General features: G+C 38.6%; 1 protein-coding gene across 2 annotated transcripts in view; it reads right to left on the reverse strand.

The window, feature by feature from the left end:
- CBLB (Cbl proto-oncogene B) overlaps nt 1–21,035 on the reverse strand; it is a 104,966-nt gene that overhangs the window by 10,734 nt on the left and 73,197 nt on the right. The window contains exons 10-16 of one of the 2 annotated variants that reach the window (XM_072136071.1): nt 20,790–20,975; nt 18,380–18,748; nt 18,012–18,097; nt 12,968–13,027; nt 5,235–5,378; nt 4,232–4,314; nt 18–158 (exon numbers count right to left, since the gene is read on the reverse strand). In XM_072136071.1, the coding sequence (XP_071992172.1) occupies nt 18–158; nt 4,232–4,314; nt 5,235–5,378; nt 12,968–13,027; nt 18,012–18,097; nt 18,380–18,748; nt 20,790–20,975 (1,069 nt within the window). The remainder of the gene's footprint in view (nt 1–17; nt 159–4,231; nt 4,315–5,234; nt 5,379–12,967; nt 13,028–18,011; nt 18,098–18,379; nt 18,749–20,789; nt 20,976–21,035) is intronic. The other variant, XM_072136072.1, reaches the window with a different exon arrangement.

Consider the following 21,035-nt stretch of genomic DNA (forward strand, 5'->3'; position numbering starts at 1 on the left):
TATGCTAAAAATCTTACCCATAGGAAGAAGAAACAAGTCTGAGGCAGAGTTCGGTCTACTTCCTGATGCAGTGGATTTAGAATGTTCTGAAATGCAGGCACGTGCTGGGGGCGGAGGAGGGGGTTGTGAAGGAGGGGAACTGTCAAATGAATCATCACCTGCATATGGATAATACATCTATATTAATCACAACTACAGACTTGCACATTGTGGCCTTTTAATTTTGCTTCTGGTGGAATAGGCATGAAAAAAGTCAGAAACTCTTAGTAAATACAGCATTAAGACTGGGGATCAACACCCCACATGGAACAAATAAAAAAAAACATTTTTAAAAAGTGATACATGGGAAAAAGTTCAAATAGGTAACCCAATGTATAAAGATACATGAAACAAGGCTATACCTAAAACAATAAAAAAGACACCAATTAAACCAAGTCATTAGACATAATAATTTACACAAGAAATCACTACAAAAAAAGGCAGAAATGTCCAAAAAGTGGCAATTAGGACCTTTGAGTGTTATTTTCCGTTAGAGGGTTCACCAGGAGAAATAATTTATTTTAAATTTTGATAGATTGGGACCTTCCAGATATGATGATACCCAACATGTTTATGATTGTATTTATTTTTATTTGTGATCTAGTGAAAGGGGGAGGATTTGAACATTAAGTTTAAAAAAAATGTTATTGTTCATTTTAACTTTTTTATACAGTATTTCTAGACTCCCTAGGGTAACTGAATCCTAGAGTGATTGATCACTTATTCAATATACTGCAATACTTATGGCAAGCTCTTTCACAGGTCCTGCCACGACCTGTTCCTGGCTGTCATAGCAACTGGCCAGAGTTTTCCGAAGACATCACAAAGGGCACCGTCTGGATCAAAGATGGCGGCGCAGTCACATAATGCAGCTGACACCCATAATGTATGAAGCGCGCTCAACTTGTAAGCCTCCTCCATAAATCTTTGGTTAACATTAGAGGTACAGATACAAGGGGTTAATAGAATATAATTGGTGAAAATATTTTCACAAACTTTATTATTGGTTGAAAAAGTGAAAGGCTACAACTTTATTGGCACATTCCCATCAAGGGGTGTATACTAGTAGAAACTGGTTTTAAAAAAAATTAAGCATGATAAACCAGGGGTACTTACTCATAGATTCAGCAGCCATGACCATGGTAATCCTCTGAGGGAGCAGGGGAAAGGGGAGCGAGACAGATCAAAGTGCAGCTAAGGTAGCCCATCAATCTCATAAGCATTATTTAAAAAGTTCATTTTAGAAGGAAAGAGGCCATGGAAACAAGTATAAGAAGATTACCACAGTCACGTTGTTGGGATCTATGAGTAAGTGCCCAAGGCTTATCATGCTTGATTTTGATGGTAGATTTCAGTTAAGGATCAGAGAATATACCCTATACTGAAGATGATGGGCCATGCTCATTAACTTCCACCAAGCTAGACAATGTGGCAGAGGAACTTTTATCGAATTTTTGATTATTTCACGTCACCATTTATACCAATTCTTGGGTTTTCTGTGCAGTATTCATTTCATTTGCATCACAAACAAGACAGACAAGGGTTACAAAGAAAGAGAACACCTCCTTAGAAGACCACATCAGAATTTATCTACGCTCTCTCCCTGCACAGATTATTTCTAGATAACTCTCCAAAGACCTCAATGAGTGGGCTCTAGTCTGTGGCCCATGGACCTGTGTCTTCTTTAACCAAATTCTACATAGCTTACCTAAATGTAGTATATCACTAAATGAGCAGCCACGATGGCAGGCTCCGGATAATTAAAGAAATCAATATACCCTTAAAATAAAAAAAAAAAAGATCTGTGCTTCTAAAAAGAAAATAATAATAATAATAAAAAAATACTATTCTAGTACAAACTTGTAACTTGCAATCCTTTTAGCTGTGATCTGAAGTGAAAAATAAGAAAATAGAAGCTTTATGGCAAATAAACACTCTCCAGAGCCACCAAACATGATCCAGCTACAATAAATACTCACATAGCATGGGGAAATAAAGCAACAAACAATGTAGTCAGCAGATTTCAGGGCATTAAACAGACATAAAGCACTTAAGAGAAAAAAAAAAGAACAAGTCCTACTCTCAGCTGTCAGAAGTCCTCAGAGAACCGTTACCTAATCTTATTGTACTGCAGCATTTGTGGCTTTTAAAAGAGAGCATATAACTTATATGAACAGACCAGCAAAGAAACAAGGAATTTAGTAAAGGATTTAATATTTCAAGCGATGTAACACGTCCAAACATTGTACAGGTGCGATAAGCACAAAAAGGTCTGAGAGTCAGCAGTCAACAGAAGCCAAGTGCTTTTACAAAGCCTAGCAGAGAACCTGTGATGAAGTGGTCAGAAGATGCATGACTAGGCAAACACAAGCCCGCATGTGACCCTTCCATTATTTCCAACATCCTGAAAAGATTTTTTTCCTGCTAACTGGAAAAAATACAATTATGGAGCTAGGTTATAATGACTTAGGGTGCAGTCAATGTACCACTGAGCTTACAAATACAGCGCTAAAGTACGGAGGCGGGCCTCGGCCCCATCGTATATGTGTTTCTATGGAAACACATGCGATCTGTAACCAGTACCTGGTGACTTGTATTAAAACAATGGTTACTGATTGGTTGTGTTTCTATAGAAACGCATATGCGATGGGGCCGAGGCCCGGTCATGTAAGCTATCTCTGTGTTTGTAAAATCAGAGCTAGCAAAGCGTGAAAGTGTATCCTCAATCTCTCTGCTTTTTACAGTTTCACTCCTATACAGGGATTTGGACGTTGCTCTACAGAGATCGCGTGGATGCGATCTCTCGTGGTGGTTCAGGGGTGGATAGCAGCTAAATCAGGAAGATTAGGAGATGCCGTGCAAGGCATCAGGGGTAAGGCAAATGTACTCACAACAGTCCAATAGTCAGGGCAGGCAGCAATGCAGCAGAATACAGACGAAAGTCAAAGGTCAGCTACAGACAGCAAGTGAAAGGTCGCGATGATTGTTAACATCACAGCAGACATGAACGTCATTATATTCCTCTATATATTCCTATATACCCCCACACACAGGCACACTTGGCACCCCTATTTGTAATGCAGAGAGATACCTAGCAAAATCCCTTGTAAATCAATTGGATAGCAGTTTCCATGACGCACAAAATCACATCAAGTGGCAAAATTTTATTTTTTATACTAACATCATAAATAAGAACAACATCTTTTTCTTAACTGAATAGATTTTTTTTATAGGGAGTGGAAATAAAATCTCATATAGTTGCAGTTGTGGGTTAAATTACTATACAAGACATAGTAATCCATGGTAAAACATGGCCGCATCCATTTCTTTGACGGAAATCTACCATCAGAATTAAGCATGATAAACCAGTGACACTCATAGATCCAGGCACCATGACTGTGGTAATCTTCTTATAGTTATTATGCATGGCCTCTTTCCTTCTAAAAATAAGTTTTAGATTATGCTAATGAGTCAGAAGGACTGTGGATCTGTTACAGAAGTCCTATGTGCTCTGGCTTTACAGACTGTTGTTATAGCATAATTTTAAAAGTTGATTTAAGAAAGAGGCCATAGATAACAAATATAAGAAGATCACCACAGTCACAATGCCTGGATCTATGAGTAAGTGTCCCTTGCTTCATTTTGATGGTAGATTTTAAACAAGGCATTGTTTGCCAAGAAAATAAAAATTCTTTTTTGCAATTTATGTTTGCGTGTTTAGATAATTGGATGTTTTCTGTTGTCTGTATATGATCATGGAGGAAGGTTAGTGTTAATGGTAAAAATCTCTTCCAAGATGCTGAAAATGCTAATTAATGGTAAAACATTTGTTAGCAGCAAACAGAATTCACAAACTCAAGCATACAGTAATTTTTTTTTTTACTTTTGAGATTGTTGAAATTTGGAAAGAGGAGATGAAGCTTCAATTGGCTCCAGAAAAAAAGCAGAACTTTAAATGAAGATATTTATCGCTATCTAATGGACTTCTATTTAAATCTATAAATACCCCAAAAAGACTCACAATGCAGATCATGAAGCTGGGTAACTGCATGAAGATTTGCATAACAAAACATTTCTGGCATTGGGAGAATAAATAAAAAAATAATTGCTGGCTTTTTGACATTTTGTGCATCAGTTCATGGCACTCATTTATAACTATGTAAATAGCTTTTTATAGATGCTTTACACTTACCAAGTTCTGGAGTCTTTAGATTTTTCACTTCAGATATATCTTTGTGTGTGCCATTTGTCAAACACTGGCCATTCTCACAGAGCCTAAGTAGAATAAAGAGCACTGCACGTCAAAAATGCTTAAAATTACATAAATGGAGAATTGGGAAACAACCAGATGACAAAGCCATCCTTGATAAATTCTCTTGGTGGTGTAGTTTCTAAACAAGATAATTTATAGGGTGTGATCACTGTTCTCATAGCTCAGGAGCCTTTCAAATACATAAAAACAACTTAATCAAAATCTGCCCTCTAAAAGCTCAATGTCTCCTTCCGTTCCGCGCTCTGCAGTGTGCCCCTAAAGTAGTTTACATTGACATGTGGGGTATTGCCCCACTCGTAAGGAACTGCACAACAAAATATAAGATGTTTTTTCTCATTTTATTCTGAATGAACATGTAAATTTTAAGACTAAGTAATCATTTTATTGTCAAAATGGAAAAAATTCCTCCATTTTGTTTTAATTCTTGTGAGAAGCTTAAATTGTTACCAAGATTACCAAAGGCTGGTTTGATTTCTGGGGAGTTTCTAATAAATAGAACTTTAAAAACCCTTACGAAGATGAATTGTCCTCTAAAAATATTGAATCGAAAAAAGCAAACATATGGTCAATGTTAGTTAGCAACCAATTTGGGTGGTTTGACTTATTGTATGATAAGTATAACATTTAGAAATCAGAAGAATTGGAACATTTTTTCCATTTTTACTAAATTTATTTAAAGTTATTTTTTATTTATTAATGTGAAAATTGGCTCCCTGTTGTGTAATGGTCTTTTCCCTAGAGACCTGTTCTGTTCCTGCGAGCTGTGCAAAAAATGTGTTTATAGGTTAAAAGGAGAAAGTCATAATGAAACTTTCTTCAACATTCTTTTCTATGTTGCATTAGGAGAAATAATCATGGATGTGCCATAAATATCCGTGAGAAACCCCAAAAAAAAAAAAAAAAAAAAAGAAAGAAAACTTACCTAGAAAACGGTTTTACACTGTGACAATGGAGAGGCATTGGTCTCAAAGATACAGGGTGAGAGGATGGCGTTTTGTATTCACCATCATCATCTTCTATTGAATGCCTCACTTTATCTGACAGCGAATGTAACGATAGAGGACACCTGGGTAAAAGTAAAAAGATTTCAATATCTTGGTGTCAATAACTTCATTTAAAACTTGATATTATTTAAAAATACATCTATAACATTTTTTAAGCTGAATCCTTTATTGCAATTAAGCATTTACATTATGTCTTTAATATACCCAATATTCTAGGCAAGTGGTTAAGATATAAGAACAAGGACATGGGTGTGGGTTACTAATTACTAAGTTTATTTGTAAAAAATAAAACTTACTAAAAAAACTAATAAATGAAAACACAGGAACATAAAAAGAAGGCCTTAAAGGGGTTTCCCATGAAAGAAAATTCTCAAATTTCAATCCCCTGGTGATGTGAACACAATAAAGATCATTTTAACCTTTAAATTCTAGGGTGTGGGCGGGGACTCTCTAAGCAGACATTATGATCCATTTAGTTTTGTGAGCTGAAAATGTGCTTAGATTATCAGGGTCCGGTTTATATACACTTTCATTTACCTTCAGAACATTGTACTAGTATCTGGCACACAGAAAGAGAGAGGAGACAGATCAGAGAGGATAAGATGCTTAATGCACACAATGACATAGTCAGCTCTCATACATCTCTGCTATTCCAAAACACACTAGATCTACAGTGACTTCCTGCTGTGCCGCATCTGTCTGTAGCTTGTAGCTCTCCTCATGCTGGCAGTATATGAGGATTTTACACATCATCTATCACATATCTATGTGCAAATTGCACATTGTAATAAATGGGTTAAAACCAGTCAGTCTCTGGTCCTTGTATGACCCAAGGCTGTCATAGTAACGGATCGCCAGCCCTCAAAGGGGGCGGTGATCGAATCCATAAGGTGGCGCCCACACGCCACCGGGATTTAAATGACTCTGGCAGCTTTGCCAGGGGCATTTACATGGTTAACACCCGTGATTGGTGCCAGCACTGCCTGTGAGCCCTTTCCATACAGCAGAAGCCGATGTATGATGTCACACATCATTAAGGGGCTATTCCAGGAGTCCCAGAAAACTCGGAGAGGAATTATGTTGGCTTTCAATGCGCTGGGCGGTTAAAGTGTCGCAAGAGGTTTTGGTCTCCTAAACTGTCGACTGGACTGGATCACGTGGCACTGGAGATTTTTATTTAAAAACTAACATGATTGTGGAAGTAGGAGTCAGAGCTAAGTAATAATATATTCTTTTTTAAAAGTACTAAGTGGCTGGAAACAAAGTTCTGTAAGCAAGAGGCAAAGAGATAAAGGCTGACCTATATCCAACAATATGTGGCTGACAGATATAACCGTACTTAACAGAGGAAGACAAGATCTTGCTACTCAATGATGAAATATTACCACTAACACACAGTGAATGGAGTGCACAAGAAATGGGCTCACTTGCAGAGCCATCTGGAAACAAATGGAAGAAGCAGCGATTTCATCTCAACTTTGTCTTAATAGATACAAAGTGGGGGACTTTAAGGATGTGATGGTTGAAAGCACTTCAGAATACAAACTAGCTTGACAAAAAAAAATATAAAAAAAAAATTATTTTGTCGCTTCAACAGTTAAAATATATCTGTTTAGATTTATAACATGGAAATAATTTTAAAACCCTTTGTGCTGCAGGAGTTAGGTGAGCACTCTACTACACCTGTAATAGCAAATTATTTTTTTCCCTGCTCTTTATTAAAGCCTTGCCATTTTCAGTTCAAGGCAACAGAGTTGATTCCGTGAAAAAAAAAAACAGTCCACAATTGAAACTGACATTTCAATTGTGGTTGTATATCCAATTCCTATGGGTACAAAATAATTGAGACAATACCTACTAGAGACAGATAAAGCCTAAAGAGTTATGGAATGGCAATATATTTCATAGCAATAGCTTGCAGAATGTTAAAATGATGAACAGGGCAATGTAAACAAAAAGCAGATTCTACACAATAAGAAAAAGCAAAAAAATACCATTAATATAATTATATGAAGGACGTGAGATAATCTATGCATGTTAGATGTTAGAATGAGGAGGAGTAGGCTCAGCTCATAGAACTCTACTAAAAGGTTACAAAGCATATATACATACATATTTGGGTAATTCCCCAATGCATAAAAGCTTACATGTGTAAGCTTCATGTAAATAGTTTGTATTAAGTTAAATGGTTATTAAGGGGATACCTGTCAGCAAAAATCAATCTTATAAATCACTAGAAGTGTGTTGTGAAGCAGATTAACAGCGTCCAGCAGAGGTTGCACTAACATTTTTCCAGTAGGGTAATAATACGCCTCTCACCATTTTTGAGGAGTATTTGAAATGTTTTATTACTACAACTCCTAGGCATATATAGATTTTAAATAGACGTCTATTTATACAAGAAAATCCTAACAGCCCCTGTTTTCTGTACTTAAAATAGCCGGTTGAGATAATTCTAGTAACATCACATCATGTATTAAAGGGGTATTCTCATCTGGGCATTTAAATTTAATTAAATTAATTTGCCACCTTTCTTCAATTGGATGGTATTAAAAAAAAAATGTTCCTGTGTGAAGATAATTTCTCATAAATGTAGTCATATTGTCCCTTAGAAACGAGATTCCTCGGATAGGACCACCTCACACTCTGGCAGTGGTGGCCAGCCTTGGGTTATTGAGTACTGCCTGACCACCAGGTTTCAGCAATCATTACCACAGGACGGATGTGGGACATGCAGTAACTCCCGGACTTTTCATTTACAAAAAACTTTTAGTTTTTTTGTGCAATCCCTCCAGAAGAGGTGGCCGTAGCTAGGGACACAATCTTGTTTCTAAGGGACCATATCACTATATTTATGAGAAATTATCTTCTCACAGTAACATTTTTTTTAATGACATCTAATTGAAGAAATGTTTACATATAGCAGATTAATTAATCTGGATGTGAATGCCGAGACGAGAATACCCCTTTAAAGAAAATCTACTATTTGTTTCTATGCATTGTGAAGTAAACATACTTGAGAACGACACAGAGACAGAAACATATCTTGTTTAATCCCTAAACTGAGGTTTTTCTAAAAAAAACTAATTATAAAGGGATTGATTAATCCTGCCGGTCATGGATAACAGTGATGCTGAATTCTGCCGTATAATTAGGGTGAGGAGAGCGCTAAGGCAGCCACAGAAACAAGAGAGCCTCATCATCATAATTTTATTATTGTTTTTTTCAGCAAAACCACTCAGTTCAGAGATTAAACAAGATATGTTTTAGTGCAGCTACAGCATTCTCTTGGTATGTTTGGTTTATAATGCATAAAAAATGGTAGATTTCCTTTAAACAAATGGTGTACAACCTTTAAAGGGTGTGTTCACATGTGGCGTTTTAACGTGTGTTTTCAAGCACATCACAGTTGAGAAGAGGAGATTTGTCTAATTACATTGCTTGTAACATTATGTTTGCAAAACGCATACCTCAACGTGATTTTAACGCATTCATTTTGTAAACTAAATGTTGACAGGAATGTAATTAAACAGATCTACTCTGTTGTGATGCGTTTAAAAACGCATTGTATAACGCCACGTGTGATTGCACCCTTATGGTCTCCTCAGAAATTTCAATCTACAGAGCGGATTATGGCTGACGCTGGCCCCTAGACCAGCTTGTGACTGAGGCCGCTGAATTTTTATTTCATTTATTTTTGGGGGGGTTGGGGCCATAACTCTTTTTCATTTTTTAAATTTTTTTTTTTGTTTTTTAATGACATTATTTTTTTAAAGTGGCACATTTAGGAAGGAACACATAATATATGTGTTACTTGTTTTTCTTATATAAATATCAGAGATAACAGTGATCTAATGGTAAGAGCCCATTGGATGACTGATAAATGATCTGTATACAGAAACATGGAGAGAGGGTACACATCGCATCCTTCCTGTATACCTCTCACTGTATACAAGGGCTGCTGTGACTTGGGGCTGAAAATATTGGACCCCTGTCACAGTACATGATAGGGCTGTCACATAGACATCTGTTGATGTGAGATCCTGTTGATGGCTGTGTGCTCGATCGCACATTGAGATTGGAAGGGGCAGATCAGACGTGAGGCTGCAGCCTGTGAAGACAGGTAACTGAAGGAAGGATGACACCGCTGTAATACTGAGAAGCACAACAGGAGCACGGTCCCGATTGCCAGTCTACACCTCAAAGAACAAGTCCTGCCCCAAACCCCCTCCCCCACCCGTTGCTCGGCTCCTCCATCCCTAAAACTTTCGGCACCAGGCACAGAGACCCCCCTGGGAAAGCCTGGACAGTCAGCCTGAAGTCCCTCCCTATTCTGCTTCCAGCCACTTAGTGCTGCGATCCTACAAAGGATATTTTCCTCCGTTCAGCGAGGGATGGCATCACTTGGAGCCAGCAGCCCGCATTCAAACAGATAAAACACCAAACCTATTTATGACCCTTGGTGCTTTTTTGGTGGGAGTAAATCGGCCTCTACACACATCATAGATGATTATAGAGGTGTCATTGCAACCTCTGCCTTCCAGATCAGATTTCTTTAATGTGAAGTGGCATTATCCAGAAAATTAACTTTGTAGTGAGAGGTAAATTGGTTATATAAAGTCACAGAGGGGAAGAGTTTAGCACTGAAGTCAATTTCTATCCTCCTCAGTATTCCCCCTTTTCTATAACTTTTGATCCTGTGTCCAAGGACATCATAACCAGCTCTCCTGATGATTAGTGAACAATTTCAATCATAGCAAAGGGGGTGTTCTGTGGTGGGGAGAGCTTGACTTCAGTGCTAAACTCTCTGAAGTGACATGTCCTTTTTAAAAAAAAATAAAGTCAGGGAGGCAAAGTTGATTTTCTATACGATACAACCAAGCTGAGCCATGAAAGAAACATGGTAGTGGCTTTTTAAGTCCATTTCAGCTGACAGATTGCTGTTAAGATTTCATTGAGGTTTGCGGTAATCAATAGTACAAGTGAATACAAGAAGCTTTGCAATACATCTTATAATATCCGCAAAATGAGAAAGAAGCTTGTTTCTCTTAAAACATTCCAAAGTAGCTGTATGCAGAGGGGATGAGGAACAGCTAGCTTTAAAACTGTACAACTGCAATATGGAGGATGGAGGTGGATGAGGGAAAACTGTCACATAATGGCAGATGTAATAAATTGCTATGAGGCCAACAATACATATGTATACCCCGCATACTTGTTTTTTTTTTTAACTGGCTTATTTTTGTATACATTGAAATTTAAAATAAACCATGGAATATGCCAAAACAAGTCTCAACAACAAAAAAACTTAATAGGGCAGCGATGGTGAATCTTTTAGCGGCCAAGTGCCCAAACTGCAACCCAAAACCCCCCTTATTTATCCTGAGGTGCCAACCAATTATTGCTCCCTGTTCTTCAACAACTTTCAATCACATTGGCCTCCTGAGGACAAGATGGAAAATTTGCATCATTCTAGCTTCTTTTGAGTGTCCCTCTGTACTCAGAGAATCGTGGGGCCAGCAGAAAGTCCTTAAAAGATAATTTGGCCCTGTCTACTCATTCTCCCTCTTCCTACAGTACCAAGTAGCAAAGTATCACTTTAAAACATCACTGAAAGCAGCATCTTTTAAGTTGCTTGGAACTGCAGGAAGATTCTTTGTCTGGTGTGCTGGGGCAATGGCCCGGGTGCCCACAGAAAGGGTTCTGAGTGCCGCCTCTGGCACCCTTGCCATAGGTTCGCCACCACTGTAATATGGCAACCAGGGCAACAGAAGTTTATGCAAAACAAACCCACATAATAAACTGATGCAAGTGACAACTGAAATAGAACAATGTATACAAATGCAGAAACTTAAATGGCATTTTTCAGTCCTATACAATAAGACAGCTGCCGTGCATGATAAGGGTGGAGGAGGAATCAGAATACTAGTTTCACCCCCTATAATGAGGGAACTCAGTAATATACAATGTAAGATTGCATTTGTGATTTCCACAGTTTTATTTAGAGCTGTCATAGCCTAAAATGATTGCCATCTTAACTGTACGTGTATATATAATCTTATATTTAGGCATTTGTTGTTTGAGCAAGCTCGACTCTAAAGCGGAAAGTTAAATATTATTTGTCAAATGTCTTTAAAAAAAAGAGTATAGAAAGGAATGGCGTAATAAAAAACACACATTCACAAGGGGGAAATGCTGCTTTTTGAGCATGGAGTGCCACACCAAACCAAATACTTATATCAGAATCAGAATTTTTTTATTAAAAGGTGTGGTCTTAAAAGTTATGTTCACACAACATATTTTTGCATGTGAAACAACATCAAAACATAACTTAGATATATATTTTGCACCCCTATTTCCAGCAGCTTCTTTACTATCCAGTTTAGAACAAAGACATTTTATAAACTAACTGCTTGGGGGGGGGGGTACTCTATAATTTAGTATAACACTGCATATCAAGCTTTATCATAAACCATTTACTCCTCCCCATGCCTCTTCAAGAGATTTATCAAAAGTGTTTCATGTTCCTCATGGCAACCAATCAAAGCTAAGCTTTAATTTCACCTTGGCAGTTTATAAAATGAAAGCCAAGCTCTGACTGGTTGCCATGCCTTCTCCTCTGTCCACACAACATGCCCATCAGCAAAAGTGAGTTTGATTCTTTCTGCTAATGAAAGATTTGGTCACTGCACAAAATATGTACACTTAATGGGTGCCGTCTATGATACACTGCTCCATGCCAGATACATCTGGAGTCTCCGGCACAGCTCCCTGGCATAGAGTTGGGCTGGAGTCTGTAAACTTTCACTTATGAAATTTCACTGGCTCGAGCAAGAACAGTAGCACAAGGCAAAAAAAGTTGCTAGTAATTGCGATTATCTAAGGGCTTGTACGCCAGAAAACTGGCATACAAACCCTGATAAATGTCCCCCAATATATCTCATAGAATGTAAGCTCTTGTGAGCAGGAGCCTCACTCCTATTGTTCCATATAACTGTTTGTACTCTGTAATGTAATATTATATTTGTATACGTCCCCTATGATTTGTAAAGTGCTACGGAATATGATGGTGCTATATAAATAAAGATTATTATCTATTTCACAGCTGGTTTCCACTACTTCTTATACCAATTAGACTACAGAACACAGCAATATGTACCGAAAAATCATAAACAAGTAACAGGGTTTCTAGGTAGCATTGGAAGATTTCCTTTCTACACAGCACAGTGCAGAAAATCCAAGATGTTAGGTTCTACACTAGGGAAGAAGAGATGATCACCTTTGTAAGGAGTTGTGAAAGATCTTGAGCTCCACAGAAAATACAATTTTGCAATTGCACATTTAAAATATTGTACAAACAGTGCTAGCTTCATTGCATGTTATTTAGTGGCAGATACTGTCAGGCTACCTGGACACATGTTTGTAAAATACGCTTATTGCTGATATAATTACAATAAACAGGTCTAAAAGCAATTAAAAGTGGTTGCTGAAGGCAAATTCTCATTATTGACTGTGTAGTATTGTAGAGTGCAGTGATGCTGAACCAAGGCAACAGAAACATGACAAGAATTAAGTATGCAGCCAATTGCAAGGCAGTTCCATTTAGTTTCTGTAGAGGGAGCTAAAGTACATATGAAAGTCATGAACTAACCTGACATGACGACAACATGGGAAGAGGATTTCACATGTACGAGTGTCCTTACATTCATCTCTGGATAATAAATCAAACAAAACATCCTAAATATCCAGCAGGGCTGAATGCCACAGTTTTAAATATTCACACAACATATTGGAATAACTATTGTGCTCTGACACATTCCAGTCATGAAGCATAGACATTTCTGCAGAATACTGTAACCATTCAAGGTCAAAACACCCATTGCACTTTTAGAAAGGATTTTTTTGGAGCTTATTGTGCAGTCAGTCATGAGTACACTGCTACCAGATAACATCTACCTCTATTGTTGAGGATCTGACTAGTCCCCCTTTGTATGTTCACATTAGCATCAAAGCTGGATAGAAATCCCTTTGCCTTTAATGGAGTCATGTGGTGGAAAAGAAATTATAGAAGAGTGAACGGAAGGAACCATTTTCTACATACATGGCTCATTTTAATTCTATACACCATGTGGGCATGGATCACAAGGTATAATTTGTCTTTCGTTTATTTTAGAACACTCTGGCTCGATGAAATGAATAAGTAGTTGTTGTGATATGCTTTGATTCTCACAAATGTGGCTCCTCCTGTACAAAGCCTAATTAAATGGTAAACTACAGCTGGCCATATAATCCTAATACATTATCCCACTGGTAGATGAATAATCACATACATCTTTACACAGGATCTGCAGGGAGATCAATGGGCGTAGTGCTTAGTTATGACCGCGTTCACACGTTGTGTTTTGGTTGCGTTTACATTGCCTTTAGAAACGCCTTACAAAAGCTAAGGAGAGATTTGCCCAATTACCTTACTGTTAAAGGGAACCTACCACCACGAATCTACCTATAAAGGTAGATCGGATGGTAGGTGGATGTAAGGGACGTGAGGAGAGCTCTTTTTAGAGCTAATCCTCACGTCCCCGCTAACTTTTAGGAAACTTTATTAACCTAATATGTAAATTTAGTTATGCGGCTACTGGGGCGTGGAGTAGCCGGCACGAGGCTACACGGCGCAGCTACTCCACGCCCCGGTAGCCACATTACTCCTCCTACCCTGTGTGTGCGGCGCGCAGCCCTCGTCTGACAAGCCGGCTACTGCGCATGCGCAGTAGCTCCGGCCTCGGAGCTGGGACTGCTCAGCCGGCGTTCTGCGCATGCGCAGAACGCCATCATATCGGACGAGGGCGTGCAGCTATGAGGAGCTGCGCGCCGGACACAACAGGGTAGGAGGAGTAATGTGGCTACTGGGGCGTGGAGTAGCCGCGCCGTGTAGCCTCGTAGCCTCGTAGCCACGCCCCAGTAGCCGCATAACTAAATTTACATATTAGGTTAATAAAGTTTCCCAAAAGTTAGCGAGGACGTGAGGATTAGCTCTAAAAAGAGCTCTCCTCACGTCCCTTACATCCACCTACCACCCGATCTACCTTTATAGGTAGATTCGTGGTGGTAGGTTCTCTTTAACATTTGCATTTACAAAACGCATGTGGTAACATTGTGTTCACATAATACATGTGTTAGCATTTATATTTACAAAACACAATGCTAACAGTGATATAATAAGGCAAATCTCCTCTCCTCAGCTGTTGTAATGTTTCAAAAGGCAATGTAAACACAACCAAAATACAACGCGCAACGCAGCCTTACATTATGTTTAAAGGGAACCCGGCAGCAGAAATCAGCATAATAAACCACTTACAGTATCAACTGCCAGTTCATGTTTCTTTCATGACCCAGCGTGGTGGCATTATCCAGAAAAAGCTATGTAAAAGTAAGACTTAATGAGTACACAATCGCTTACTTGAAATAAACCTCATGCTGCCCTCAGGAATTGTGTTCAGAGAGTCACATGTCTCTCATTCATGAGGGGGCAGGATAATCAGTGTCAGTATCAATGAGGCGGGTGGGGTATACCGACTATACTGTAGCTCCCTGCCTCCATGACTGGATTTGAGGAATCAATAAGTCTTTTTTAGAAGAACGCTGGCTCTAATCCCATACATGAAGGCATCAGTGGAACATGTATGTGTATATATGTTCTCTGGTGATGGTAGATTCCCTTTATAGAGAACCAACCTTCAAAATCCTGCATGATGTACCAGGCACTGTGACTGTGCTAATCTTCTTAAGAAGGGCTCTGGAGTGCTTTACTGGAGAGTTTATCACTGAAGTAAAGTTTACCATGCCTGAGTACACCCTCTTTTTTGATTGACATCATGCATTAAACTTAAGAAGAGCCGGATAGTGATGTCCCTGGATTCAGGGTTGACAACTGCAGCAAAGTAGGTATTCCTAAAGCGGGGAGAGCTTCAGTGCTAAACTCTCCACCTCCATGATTTTATACAACCAATTTCCATCTCACTTCAAAGTTGATTTTCTAGATAAGGTAACCACACTGGGCAAAGAAAAAATAATAATCCAGAAGACGTAAAGCTGGTCAAATATATTATAGGAATGGTTTGTCATGTCAAGCTCCAATTAAGGCAGAGTTTTTAGTCTGGGTGACAATAACACACGGCGGCCACAACCAGGTAACTGCAAAACACATATATAGGGAAGAGTCTTAATTATGTAAAAAGCACACACCCAAGTGCATCAGTCTACAATGACAGAAAAGTGTGATATGATTTCTCTTTGTGGAGTTTGCCTTCCAAGAAGGAAGAAAGCTACATCTCCAGTGCCACCTATTGAATAGCTGTTCATGTGTGATCTTTTAACTGCCCTTGCAGTATGCCTCTGATCATTCACTCTCCTTCCTCATAGTCGTTATACTTTTTCAATTTCAGTGAATTCTATCTTGTAAACAAGATGGACAGAAACTCCCTTAGGGGCAGAGTACATAGAAGTCCTATGCGGAGCAGGGGGAGCGCTGCTTTCAGACAGCAGCAATTCACTTACAGACACTGCAGTGATAGAAACTTCTGGAAAATAATGACTGCAAGTCACATAATGACCAGACACTGTGTTACTTCTCACACATTGAACTACCAAATACTATTATGTTTGCTGAAAGGTTGGATATGCTTAAACGATCTATTCTGCAAACTAATTGTATGTCACAAGTGCAATCAAGGGTCAATCTGAATGGGTAAAGGGGACGGGATGGGATGGAAATCTTATGGGTCAGCAATTACAGTTATGTACTGAAAATGTATATGTGTAAGTTCAAGATTATCCTGGTTAACTCTCTGAAAATGGATGGCACATGCTGAGCAGATTAGTAGTGGCATATGCGCCATTTAAAAAAAAAAAAAACTTTTAAAGGATCGGAACTCTTACAAACCCACAAGTTATACACAAAAGCGTTACAACTAAATCCTTTAAGCAATGAATAAGCATGACCCATTACTGCCAGTTATGCGCCTCTTAATGTAAGCCCCTATATGTCCACTTACGCCAAGACCTGGACAAATTCCCAGGAAACTTAGCTGTCCACTGCTGTAGGCCATTAGAGGGCTGTAGCACTTTGCATAAGGGTTTTCATTTGAGCCACCTAATTTTCTCTACTTGGGCAGTACACACCAATGCTTTGATTCTTCAAGCCATTGTGTTCCTAACAAGCCTCATTAAGAGCAAGTGTGTAGCCAAATACACTACTGGACTACAGCCACATCCTGGCACGAATCCTGGTACACAGCAATGACCTGGCACAATCTTCACTAGCTTTCTCCTCTTGTGTGCCACTTTAAGACTCCAGCTGGCATCCATTCATTTGGAACGTAATCCCGTTAGCAGCCCACAACTACAGCTGAACAGAAGCAGATTTGCAAAGTGCTGGAAGAATAGTTTTCTTTAACAATACAATCACATTGGCAAAAATACATCTCAAAGAACATTCCTGCTGCTGCTCTAAGTAAAGTGTCAACAACTGATTAAAATAATCCATGTTCTCGCCCTTCCAGAATCAGCACGGGGAAGGGCAATTAATACTTGAATAACGTTTACATCCCTTTTCAATATGCCATAAAGCAGACTCTCCATGTGTGGACAGCACGGGAGGTTACATATCAATTAAATTGCCTCGTGATCAGTTACTTCCCCTCATTTGGTATTAAAGGACCAGGCATTGGTGAAGTTTACTTCTTAGACAAAAAAGTTTTCTATGTATTGTAAACAGCAAAGGAACTATAATAAAAGAGAAGCTGCTGGAGCAGACACTCTATAAAGCCCCAGAAGGCATATAGCAGCTACTGTATCCAGCCATCATGGAAGGTCCTTCAATCCTCCACTGGGCAGTAGAGAGCTGAACATTAGCATATTGGATCTATGATTAACCTTTTACATTTATAGGCTAAAGATTAGAATATGTTGTGCGTTAGAAAGTATGCCTCTTTAAATGCACATTTAAGTAGAAATGATTGAGCATTACGTTATGTGACATTTACATGTTACATTCTAAGCATATGGTATCCATGTGTAATTTCTGCAGATATATAACAGTATGGACACAATTTTTCATTCATTATGTAAATCTTGTCATTTCCTGCGCATCCCTATTTGCACTGTGATACTTTAGTTGGTAAAACTGCAAATTTCTACAAAAAGCTGGCTTTTCCAAGATGTTCGGCAACTTTAGAAAATCCAAACTTTTCACTAAATAAGCTGAACGGGTCTCTATGACCCAAGTCAATTGTTCTGCACATGAATAATGTACCACCTAAAACTGGTAAAGTCTGAAATGTCATCCTGACCATATCTGTAGTTAAGTACTAGCGTTCTGGAATGACCTGCACAAGCATTAGGGGGTATCACCCCTTCTCACTCCCAGTACAGATTTGTTATTAGAATCAATGGAGTTTTATGTACCAATAAAGCCCTTGGTACTTTCTGCCACCACGATTACACACAAATGATATGGTCATTCTAAAAGTGTGACATGGAATACCAGTAAAATAGGGGAAAGTGATCCAATAGTCCTATTTATATCTATGGTACCTGGAGCTTACATTATGGCTTTAAATGAAACCTTCCCTAAAGCAGGCATTGCCTTTTGGCTAAATCCTATCAATCAGATGCTTGTATTTGTTTGCAATTCTTACTTTATTGCAGTGTGAATAGAAATGGGTGGAGATGGAGAAAGTCGGGGAGGTACATCATACTCTTCCATAAGAACATTCGATAAAACCTACAAAAACAACATATTATAGAAAAGTTAGCATGACACTCAAAGTCTGCATGTGAACAAACATTCATATTAAAATATACTGATATTAAAAAAAAATATATATGACATTTTTATTGTAGTGTAACATTTGCTTTATAGTCATGCAAAATACCAGTAACATTCCTCATCCGAGACAGGTGTTGTCACAGCATCCTTCATAGGTGCTAGTAAATGCTCTTTGGTCAGTATTTATTCTACCCTATTGTGAGATCCTTTCCACACAAAAGGAAACAAAATCCTTACCCTAACATTTTCTGATGGCAAATCATGATGTTTATGTGGTTTGTGCATAAATCTTGCTTCTGAACTCAAGTGTTTGATATGTCTCCCGTTAATAACAGAGTTAGCAGTTTTTCCAAGTTTAGGAGAACTATCAAGTGTTAAGCGGCATGCAGCTAAGTGGCTGGCACCAGAAAGGTCTCTTGGACACCAAGCTTCAAGGGGCATTGGCTGGTCTCTACAAGGCACATTTTCCGTATGATGTACATGTCTACACATTCGGCTGTCAGGAGGAACTGGAGGTGGTCTCTCTGGTGGGGGTGGGGGTTCCCTTATAGGAGGTGGTGGCGCAGGAAGCGGTTTATCCTGTTTTCGGACCATACAAGGTGATGACTAAAAAAAAACAAAAACACAGCCATGCATTAGACAACAAGACATATTTCAATTAAAAATTATTAATAAAGTCACAGTGTGGAAGGAAACACTGAAACATTAAAAAACAAATTCTAATTCTATTTTCATAGCTGCTGAAATGGAAAGCCAGAGCAAGGCTTGGTGCTCTGGTACTATTGTATTACAGCAGCATACCAATAAGATTCAATGAACTATAAATCTATAAATTGCCCATATTAATCTGAAGTAAATCCTCAGCTTCAAAAAGTTACATAAAGTTTTGTTTAAGAACAAAATGTGACGTGAACAAGACATAAGCTAAAAAATCCTTGGGCCCACAAACCGTCACCAACATGAGTTGTGATGATGTACAGTACAGTAAGGATCACAATGGTGTCCCTCTAGATTCTGTGAAACTGAGCATTACACAAAAAACAAACTTTGAACACTGCATATAAATGACATAAGGAGTCACAGAGGTGCAGAACCACAAAGAATTATAGTGAATTATAATCCTGCTCTCAATACACATTAACACAACCATTACAGGTCAAACGTCCTGAAAACAGCCAGAAGGGACACAGCCTCCTAGCTTGATTCTAGTACCACATGTAGGAAGTGAAATCCAGACTTGAAGGGACTATAATATTTATACAGCCCAGGGCCCATGGTTGTCTCTGTCTGGTTTGATTGATGTCTCATAGTCCAGGTATATAATCATAAACCTGGCTGGCTGCTTAGAGTAGCTTGGGCTGATGTGCTTGTTCTATTTGATACTTTCCAAGCCAAGAGGGGTAAATCCAATATAAATCTTCAACACCCATGTGAATCCTTACAGAACACAAGTTCTTTTTCTGCATAATGAGGAATCTCTCAGTTTACAGACCATAACTGCAGTGATAAAATACCATCTTCACTACAATAATCGGTTGATATAAATTGTTTAAATAGGGTTCAAGCGCAACATCAATAGCTCTTGGGATGTAGAACAACTTTGCCTATTATCTTCATATATGCAGCCATCCTCCTCAGTTTAGCCTGGCTTTCTACTGCTTTTTCTGGTTACTTTATGAATCACACATTTCCGTACATCAAAATCTGTCACTCACACAGGCTCGCCTTTCAGACCAAACGCTACACAGATGCCTCCAGTCTGTGCCAGTCACGGCACTGGCTGCCTATCTCCTGAATTCAGTTTAATTCGGCAAACACCAGATATAAACCAGGCTTCTCTGCAGTCACTTTCACCTTGTACCTTGTATATACGATGGCGGTTTTTATTTATTAAATTTTATTAAATTATTTTATATTGTTCCCTTATGAAGAATGGCTGGAGCATTACACAGCTCTTTACCTCTTGTGTCACCCCCTTTATCCTCATAGAATGTAAGCTCTTACAAGCAGAACCCTCACTACTATTGTTTCATCTGAATGTTTGTACTCTGTAATGTAATCATATTTGTATATGTCTCATATGATTTGTAAAGCGCTACAGAATTTGATGGTGCTATATAAAGATTATTATGATATTATTATTTGTAAACAAGATACCTAGTGTAACAAGGTGTAAGAAGGTACAAGATATTCTGTGTTCCACATCAGTACTTTTATCCCAATCTGTCATTCCCCAGAACTTTCTCTGTCTGTCTCTTCATCTCATGCTGTGCCCCTCCCCCACCTTGTACCCAGCACTTTCTGCACCAGAAGCAGATAACCCTTAGTGCTCACACAGCACACACTACACACTATCTAACTTTTTTACTTATGATTTCTACCACTAATTACAGGATCCATGCTTTTCCATGTGATGAAAGCTGCCAGGCTATTCACCATAAACATCCTGGATTTGTTGCTAAATTACTAAATGAGAGAACACAAGGTAGAGAAAATGGGCAAGCAGCAAAATATGGGCATTGTTTTTTGTTTTTAAAAGGGGAATCGATTGGTTAAATCATAACGTTAACAAGATTGGTTTTAATGAATGCTATCTACAATAGATTACTCACGGCACAATATGTTCCTCAACCCTTCTTAGGTTTACCTTTGGTGACCCAGTGGGACTGACACAAGGGGAGCGAGCTATTCCTTTATGAATAAGATCCAGTCGAGGAGGAACAGGTGGCAGGTTAAGATGAGGGATTTGTAGAGGATCAGGAGGTGTTTTTTTCCTTTGGGAAAGTGGAGATGAGCCCGGAGAGGTCACTGGTGAATTCTGTCTTTCAGTCATCTACAACAGAAAAATGACAAAAATAATTATGAAGTATTTTAGAAATTCAGAAAGGCTTTA

The sequence above is a fragment of the Engystomops pustulosus genome, chromosome 2 (genome assembly GCF_040894005.1).
Source record: "Engystomops pustulosus chromosome 2, aEngPut4.maternal, whole genome shotgun sequence".
Classification (NCBI taxonomy): Eukaryota; Metazoa; Chordata; class Amphibia; order Anura; family Leptodactylidae; genus Engystomops; species Engystomops pustulosus.